The sequence below is a fragment of the Aphelocoma coerulescens genome, chromosome 18, assembly GCF_041296385.1.
Source record: "Aphelocoma coerulescens isolate FSJ_1873_10779 chromosome 18, UR_Acoe_1.0, whole genome shotgun sequence".
NCBI lineage: Eukaryota > Metazoa > Chordata > Aves > Passeriformes > Corvidae > Aphelocoma > Aphelocoma coerulescens.
Window position 1 is genome coordinate 7850807 of NC_091031.1, and position 8992 is coordinate 7859798.

The 8992-nt window shown below is 56.4% G+C and overlaps 1 protein-coding gene across 5 annotated transcripts in view; it reads right to left on the bottom strand.

The window, feature by feature from the left end:
• Positions 1 to 7710, bottom strand: part of EVPL (envoplakin) — a 31029-nt gene extending 23319 nt beyond the window's left edge. The window contains exons 1-3 of one of the 5 annotated variants that reach the window (XM_069032647.1): positions 7641 to 7710; positions 4162 to 4317; positions 561 to 3275 (exon numbers count right to left, since the gene is read on the bottom strand). In XM_069032647.1, coding sequence (XP_068888748.1) covers positions 561 to 634 — 74 coding nt within the window. In that variant the 5' untranslated portion in view covers positions 635 to 3275; positions 4162 to 4317; positions 7641 to 7710. Of the gene's footprint in view, positions 1 to 560; positions 3944 to 4161; positions 4318 to 4811; positions 4883 to 5786; positions 5874 to 7640 lie in introns of those variants that run through there. The other 4 variants (XM_069032649.1, XM_069032645.1, XM_069032646.1 and 1 more) reach the window with 4 other exon arrangements.
• Positions 7711 to 8992: the final 1282 nt, after the last annotated feature.

Genomic DNA, 8992 nt, shown 5'->3' on the forward strand with positions numbered 1-8992 from the left:
TTCCACCAGACCAGGCTGCTCCAAGCAGGTCTGAAAGAGGCAAACTCAGCAATTCGACCTGCAGAGACCCAGCCTGTCCCAGGCTGGGTTAGTGCAGCCTCCAGCAAACCCATCCTCACCCACCTCTGTCACCTGAGCAGCACCAGGCTGAGCATCCTTCTCCAGGGATCCCTGGGCAGCATCACTCCAACCTCACACAGCCAGGGAATCCCGGGATCCCAGAGCCAGGCTGGGATCTGCTTCACCACCGAGCAGATCCCGCTCCACCCAAGCACAGGGGCTGCTTTGATCCTGCTCCTGGCTGCTTTTTGCACCTCCCTGCTCAGTGATCACAGCTCTGAGCACATCCCAGGGGCTGCACAGACACTTCTGCACGGACACACAAAGCCCACCAAAGATGAGTACAACAGCCAGGGTAGCACGATTTGCAAAAACCCCCACCTTCTGCTGCTCCACAGAGGGATGGCACTTAGGGTGGCTTAAAAGACATGGACCACCCATCCCTCATCTCCCCCTAGGGTCACGGGACAGCGCAGACAGAGGAGAGGGGTCCCACTTACTTGCTCGGTTTGACAGGGGAACCTCTGCTGGGGGAACTTCTGCTCGGGGAGCTTTTGCCCACCCCCTTGAACATGTTGGCCAGGTCCCAGCTGATGTCCCGGGGTCTGCACAGTGGTGGTGGTGGGCGCTGGCTCCCTGCTCGCTGCTCGGCTCTGTCAGGGTGCAAGGCCAGGACTCAGCGAGGGACGGTCGGCGGCGCAGTAAAGAGCAGCTCCCGGGAGGCTCCTCCCCGAACGCAGGTGAGCAGCAGCAGCGGCGGAGATGGAGGCACATCTGAAAAAAAATGACTCGAAAAACCAGTTTAGGGTGGAAAGAGCAGCGCCCCAGAGGGAGAACGGGAGACCTCGCCCTGGCTCGGAGAGTGTTTTGGGCTCACACAGGCACAGCCGAGCAGCAGCTTCCCGGCGGAGGGGCAGAGAGCGCTTTGCAGGGAGGAAAAGCCTGGGAGCACGACTTGGAGGGAGTGCACTGCTGCCGCTGAAACACGTTTTAAGGCATCTCCTGGCAGCCGCTGTTTAAAATGCTACAGAACAGCAGAATCCCCACGGACAAAGCCAACCGAGCGTTTTCCAAGGCGGCAGCAGCAGTTTGGGCATCAGCAATTCTCAGAACGTGGTGTTATTTTGCAGTCCAGTGAACTTTTGGCCCAGGCTCAGCACAAGGTGGCCCTGGCTCCCAGGAAAGCACCGAAGGCTCACGGCAGAGGGAAGGTCAGAGGCTCCAGCACAGCATCACAGGAGCCTCAGGGATCCAGCGGGATTCAGGCTCTGGGACAAACCCAGCCCCACAGATCTGGGTCTGAGGCTCTGCCCAGGCACCCTGTCTACACAAGACCTCAGACCAGGCTTTGCCTCTGGGCAGCTCTTTCCCCTCTTTCAGAGTCCCAAGTGGTTCCCAGTAAGCCCAGCAACGCCCTGGCATCCCTGTGGCTCCCGGGGATGCCCGTCCAGGCTGAGCTGCCCAGTGGGGCTGCCCAGCTCTCCTTAGCCACAGCCAGGGCTGGCTACCTGCTGGTTTCAGATAAAGCCAAATTCAAAGGTCTCCACAAACCAGGAACCCTGTGTTTCAGGTTGATCCAGCACAGATCCCACAGCAACACAGGATCCTACCCAGTGCAGGACCAGAGAGGGAGGGAGGGAGGATGGAGGAGGAAGGGGACAGGAGAAGATGGGGGTCACAGCCCCCACATAAGCACCAGCCAGACACCAGTGATGCCAACACAGGTTTGTGGCTGTTCTTCCCTGTTTTGTGCGGTCCAAGGACAACCCAGGACCAGAGGAAAAGGCCTGGGGTCCATTGTCCCCTCCTGGGTGACCTCTTTGTCCTCTTTACATTTAAATCACACTTGTCTCAGGAGAGAGGGAAAGATGCAGACAGGATGGAAAGTGGTTGCTGAGAGATCAGCCCTTTGCCATTGCCATCCCACTGACTGGTGACAGCAGTGATGTTCTTTGACCAGAGCTGCTGGAGAGCCCCAGGAGGATCCCCAGACCAGGGCCAGTCCCTGTCATTGGCATTCCAAGGCTTTAAGTGACCTGAAGCCTTGCCAGGGGTGAGAGTTGAAAGCATTTGATGCCACAGAGACCTGATTTTGTACCCACACAAAACAGGAGCATGGGACAAGCTCTTCTGTGTGGGGCTGCTGTTTGCATGGGCCAGGAGGGGATTGCTTCCCTGTAGATTCAAAGGAAACTAAATTGGACGAGATCAACTGCCTGTAATCCCGTGGAAAACAGCCCCTGGCACGTGGAGGAAGTTCTAAGAACTAGCACCAGGAGTAAAGCAAGCACATACCACACAGGCTCTGGACAGGCTGCTTCCCAAGCCATCCGTCACCCTGGAGCAGCCTGGGGCCGAGGGCTGGGGCTCCTCACCTGCACAGCTCCACCACAGCACCTTCCTCTCCTCTGTGTAACAAGACACAGCTGTGATCCTTCCCCCGGCCAAGTCCCTGCCTGGCGAGGATCCCTGGGACAGACAGAGTGTTCCAGAGGCAGCAGCCTCTGCTGTCAGCCCCGTGCACACACACGGACACATGCCCTGGCATGAGGCAGCAGCAGCCTCTGTGCCACACAGACGGGACAGACAAACACAGGGATAATCTCTGGGAGGAGAGCAGCGTCCTTGGCAGGGCACCTGGCTGCTCACAGACCGTGTGAGACACGAGCTGAGAAGCCAGGCTGGCTCCTGCCTGGTGCAGGAGCGATGCTGAGGCACCTGCCCCGAGCTGCCTCTCCCTCGCTCAGCCAGACAAGGGAGGAGGAGAGGCAGAGTCCATGCGAGGGGCAGCTCCTGGCTGCCTGCTCAGCCTCGGAGGAGCAGGGCTTGCCCAGCTCTCAGCAAAGCCCCATCCCAGCCTCAGGAGAAAGGACTGGCAGCAGAAGCCAGAGGATGGCTCTGGGGTGATGGGTCTGGCCAGCCCAGCAGCCCTGGCACAGCATCCAGCCCAGAAGTTTCTGCTGCTGCTGCCCAACACTTGTGGCACACAAGGAATATTCTGCTGCTGCCTGAGCCTCGCCTGCTCTGTGATGGACACCAAGATCTGCTCAGGGGAAGGCAAAGTCGCTGCAGGAATCCTCCAGGGATTATGACAGATCCTCACACTTGTGACAGGCACTGCTGGATTCAGCCCAGGTCACTTCCAGATCCTCCGTGGGTTTTGCCCAGACCAGCCCAAGCCATGCCAGGGCAGAGCACGGTGGTTAACCCAGACCCTGCAAGAAGCAACAGGCAAGGAGACCAGTTCAACCAGTTCTCCACCACAGCCACCCACACAGCTGCACTTGGCACTGGGATCTGGGCCCAAAATCCCGGGCAGGACCTACTTGTCCCCCTGCAGCTGGAACCTGAGCACAGGTCTGCGAGGAGACCAGCACTGCCAAGGGTCCCCCAGCTCCAGACCACTCCAGTCAGGCGGCCCCCACCCAGCTCCATCTCCAACAGGATCACTCTGTGCTGCAACGGGGACTAAGCTCCCTCCTGCCACAGCTGGCAGAGCTGCTGTCCCCACGGGAGATGGGTCAGGGGTGGGCAGCCTTAGTTTCATCCCAGTTATTCCAGCCTGGAAATGCTGCTGCTGATCCAGAGGCAAAGCCAATCCCCGAGCAGGTTGTGCCTTGCCCAGGCACATTCCCAGCTGGGCTCCAGCTCTGTTTGGGGGCTGAGACGCATCTCCTGGGGGAATAGACCTGGGGCTGGCTGCTCCTGCAGGGCTCCAGACACTACAGGAGGTGGTATGGGGATCCATAATCACTTCATTCGTTTTCCAGAGCAGGGTTTATCCCCGTGGCCGGGAGCTGTGCCAGGATGCAGATGCCTGGTTTTACAGGGCAGTCACAGCACCAGCAGCTGCCTCTTGCTGCTCACACAGCTCAGCAGTCACCTGCAGGGACAGATAGCAAGTGCAGCTGCCTGGAGGACCTCGGTGAGCACGGAACATTTCAGGGCAGGAAGATTTCAGGAACCATCCTGGGCTAACCTTTCATAAGAGATTGGCAGAGGCCGGAGGATGGCATGCCTTCATTATCAGCTTGGCCTCTCTGATGGGACTTTACAGAGGAGATGCCAGGTGAATATGGCCCACAAATGAGTTATTGTTACCTGTGAAGATCCTTTGCCTTCCTGGATGACAATGAACTTGCCTCCCCCATTGTGCCTCTCCCCTCCTGATCACCCTCTGCACATCATTCCTTCAGATCAGTTTTCTTTCCATTTCACCTCTTGCTTTTGAACTTCTTCATTCTTGAAATCATCCCCCTGGGAAGTGATGCAACAAAATCAAAGCAGTGCACAAACCTCCCATGTCATCACACCAGTCAGAGCTGCTCCTGGCCAGACACTGCAGGGGAAACTCCCCTTTTAAGGTCCTAAATGACCCTTTAGAGTAGTGGGTGCCACAGCAGAGCAAGGGAAGGACCCTGACAACAAACTGAACCGTTGGGAAGTAGGAGGAGAAACACAGGAACAAGCAGTGAGCACAGATGCAGAGGGTGGTTGGGGTTTGGTCTCCAATTGTTCAGCACCTGGAAACAGCCTGGAGCTGTTCACAAAACACCTCTGGAAAAGCAGTTTGTGCATCCCCTCACCCTGGAAAGCCCCTGCTTGTGCTGACCCATATTTACACCAAGTAAAACCAAGGGCCCATCTCGCCAGCAGCACCATGGGGGATGCTCTGCTCTGTGGAGGTGCTGCTTGTTTGGCAACAGCACCAGCAGGTACAGGCAGCCCAGGCCAAGACTTACAAAGGATACCTGGTCTTTGCAACTGGAGACTGAGCCTGTGACCCTTGAGCTGACCTCAGCCATGGGGAAACCCTTCTGAGTGTCTCCAAAGCCATGGAGAATGGTGGAGCATTAAATCAGGGCCCCCAGACACCACCTTGGGAGGAATCAGAGCCTGGTCCCCCACACACATCAGCCTCTGTTTGCCCTTCAGACACCAAGGATGGCACCTTTTCATACAATTCCCATTCCAGCCCTTTTTCCCCCTCATGGAGCAGTTTTCATACAAGGCAAAGTGAATCTCCAGAGCCTCAGAACAGCCTAGTTGAAAAAACTGCCTCACCACTGGGAAAATAATACACTTGGTTTTCTGGAGTCTAAGATTACTGGGTCCTCAAACCTTGTTTTGCTTTGCCTTATCTTTGCCAACTGATAAGCAGAGGGGAAGTGCAAAGGCCCCAAAACTTCTCCTCCCTGCAGCTGGAATTAAAACCCATTAAAAACCTTCCCAGGCTGGGGCAGGTTCAGCACCATGAAGGGTCTGCAGAGGTCAGGGGGCTCTGGATGCAGAGCCAGCTCAGCTCCAAGGGATCTTTCCCCAGAAACCAGAGGTGGCTCAATCCAGCACAGCACAAATGGGCAGCCCTTGTCCTGCTCCTTTGCATCTCTCTAAATACAGAGGACGTTCCCACCACGCCATCTCCTTAACAGCCCAGTCCCAGGGCTGGTGTGGACTACTCATCTCCAGACCCTTCAGACATCAAAAGGACCTGCCTGCTTCCCACCCCACGGCCTCTCCAGCCTCATTCCAGCATCCCACAGCTCCTTCTGAGTTCAAGCCCCAGAGCTAAGGAGCAGGACATCAGGGCAATTCCCTGCAGCAGTTAATGCGTTAGCCTAATTTTCCTCTCCCCAGAGGATTAGCAAGGCTGTAATAGCACTAAATAAATTCACTAATGGCAGATTCTCAGGACACTTTGTCTGGAAAACTTGCTTATAACTTACAGGATGCAGCCTGCAAATTTGGCTTTATTATCCAGTGACACGGCTGAAGGGAGCTGCTCCCAAACAGAGCGATTGGATCTGAACAAGATGTGTCCTAGATCATTAACGAGGCAACGAGGTAATTAAACACCTGCCTGGAGAGGCAGCCTTCACACACATGGCACAGCTGGAGAAGAAACCCACAGAATCAGGGTGGGAGATCAGAGTTTCTTTCAAGGCTGCTTTACCCAAACAGGAGTGCCCTGGAGAAGGGACCATCCCCTGCAACCGGCCCGTGTTGGGATGGTGGAAAGTCAAACACGAGGGCAGGTTTGCTCTCCACACTCAGGTGCAAGACAGAAGCCCTGCAATGTGCAAGATACCTGCAGGATGGTGAATTGCAGGTGGTGGCCAGCTGGAACAGCTCACAGATGTTCCTGCTTGGAAGAACTGCCCCAACACAAAGAGCTGACTGAAGCAGCAGCGTTCAGAGAACAGGGGCATCTCATCTGGCAAGACCTGGAGGCCCTTAGGAAGGATCCTGCTTTCAGACACCAAACCAAACGCAACCAAATCAAGCTCCTGGAAGGGCTCTGTTTGCACTACAGGGCATCAGGAAGAGGAGACAAACCCCTCCTGGGTGACTAAGGCAGGGGACAGAGCGGTGACAGCCCCTGCAAAACACCTCCCAGCCCATCTGTGAGGGCAGAAGGTGCAGCAGCCAAGAACATTTGAGCCAAGGGGGCTCATACCCCAAACTGCAGCTTCCAGCCCAGAGCCCCAAATGCTTTTCAATCACACATAAACCTCCTGCAAAACTCCAATTTTGAGCTGCTGTTGCCTGATTCAGCATCAAGTGCTTCTGTGTCACGGGCAGGGACCAGAGCAGGCTGAATGTGTCTGCCACAGCTAATTCTGCGTGGCCAGACCTCACCTTCCCCGACTTAATTTGATGCTCTGAGAAAATTAGACCTTCTCCTGTGGAAAAAGGCAAGCACTGAAGGTAATTCAGAGGCTTTGATGCTGCTCTTTAGTCATTCGGGCACCGGCATCGCTCCCTGGACTGACCACGGGCAGGGATGGGAGTCACTAATCCTCATGCACAGCGTGTGAGCCTGGGGCAAAGCGCCGTGTCTGTGCTGTGCACGGCCAGCAATGTCCTGCAGCCCAACAAGATCATTTCCAGAGCAAGAATTTTAACTTTAATAACCCCAGCACCTCGGCTGCTCAGCAGTGGAGGAGTTTGAGGAAGACCCCAATGTGTGGCAGTGCCTGGAAGTGCCAAGTGCACGCTCGGACCTGGGTCTGGATTTGAATGGATGGCACCGGGGAACATAAAAGCTGCACAACAGACACGTAAATGACACCCTCTGAAAGCGGTTTTAAACCTCCCCCTCTGAGCCATTACTGCTTTTTAGGCCAGAGGTGGGAAGGTTTTCACCCCAGGTCCCTCTCAGCAGCCCAGGGAAGGGCTGGGGATGGACACAGACGGAGTTTGCACTTAGGCTCAGCCCTAACCCAAGCGCTGTAATCGAGCACCAGCACTGAGCAAGGCGCTGTTGGTCACAAAGTGAATCCCCGATGCAAACACACACACACAGCGTGAGCACTCCGGGGGTGGTGCTTCCGAGCAAGGACTTCGCTGCTTTGTCCCCACCCAAATCCCACCGCGATCCGCTTCCCCAAGAGCCCGGTGACAGCGGCTGTCACGCAGCGGCTTTGCAGGACCGAGCCTCTGCTCAGGCACAAAGCAGCACCGTCAGCCCCGGGACACCTCGCCCAAAGGGAGAGGGGCAGGGAGGGGCTGCGTTTCTCAAACCTGCTCACCCTCGGCGTGGTTTGGGCGAGCCCCGGACGCCAGAGCCCAACACGAACCTCGGCTGTAGGTGCGTCCCCCCGGAGCTCTGCGGGATCAGCTCCCGGTGAAGTCACCGGACCCTGCGAGTGCCGGGGCTGAAGGGGCAGGTCCCGGGAAGGAGAGGGACTCGGGCAGTGACCCCGGTTTCTGAGCTCGGCTGGACGAGCAGCTGCGGTCCCAGCACTTGCTCAGCCCGGAGCAGGGAGGGAGGAGAAGGCAGAGCAGCCGAGAGCTGGTGCTGCTCCTGCTGCAGCCCAGGACAGCCCGAGCACAGCGGCTGCTCCCAGCCCCGCTCTGCCGGGATCCCCGCCGCGCATCCCTCCCTCCCGGGTCACAAAGCGCTTTTCCTTGGCAGCAAAACCGACCTCCAGCTGTTCTTGTTTGAAAACAATCCCATCCTAAAGAAAGAGGAGCAGCCACAGAGTCAGTATCACATCAAATCACTCCTTAAATGAGCCAACACCTCATTTACAGCCCGGCTGCAGCCCACGGGGTACCTGTGCTGACAGGGCAGTGCACAAGAGCTGTGAGAGAGCACAGAAATCCCTCCGCCGATGGCATCTTCTCCCAAGAATGAGTTCTACTCCCACTGCAGTTGGACAGGGGCTTCCCACACCTCAATTCAGCACCTGCCAGCCAAACCTAGAACCTGCTGCTCAAGAGCCACAGCCACAAACGCCCCAGAGAACTCCTGACAGTGCCCACCTGGGATGTCCCATAGCTGGAGCAGCTTGGATTAGCACAGTCCCTTGTTTAAAATACCCCCGAACTCCTGGTTTTAAAGGAGGCAGACACTGTTATTTAGGAGCTCCCAGGCCAGACTGTTACAGTCCCACATGCCACCTTTCAGTTCATTCACTGCCCAGTTTGCCTCATGCTCCTCACTTCTGTCCCCCAGGAGCCCCTCCAGAAGCATCCACTGTCCCCAGACCCCTCGGAGTGCACGGCCATAAATAAACACTGCTCAGACACAGGCCTGTCACTGGTGGTAGAGTGAGGGCCATGATGAACATCTCATTCCTAGTTTAATAGGTGCAATGGTACCAGGCACAGCTAGCTCAGCCTGTAATTAAAATTCCAGTGCTAATCCCAGAGATACTCCCTAGGAAAAGGTGATTGAAAGCAATCCTCTTGACCATTCTGCCGGAGTTTCCTGTTTTGAGGGCAATCACGTGGCCTCCTTGCCAATTAATTCATGGAAAGAGAGCAAGCACTTTAGAGGAACAGTGATGAAAGAGCAGTGCAATGAGGAAGTTTCCAAGCCCCACAGTTGCCCCGGCTGTTCCAGGGCCAACACCTGGGCAGGCCCAGGGGAATTGGTTTGTTCTGCACATCAGACACTTCACCTGCCTGCCCCGTCCCCCTGCAG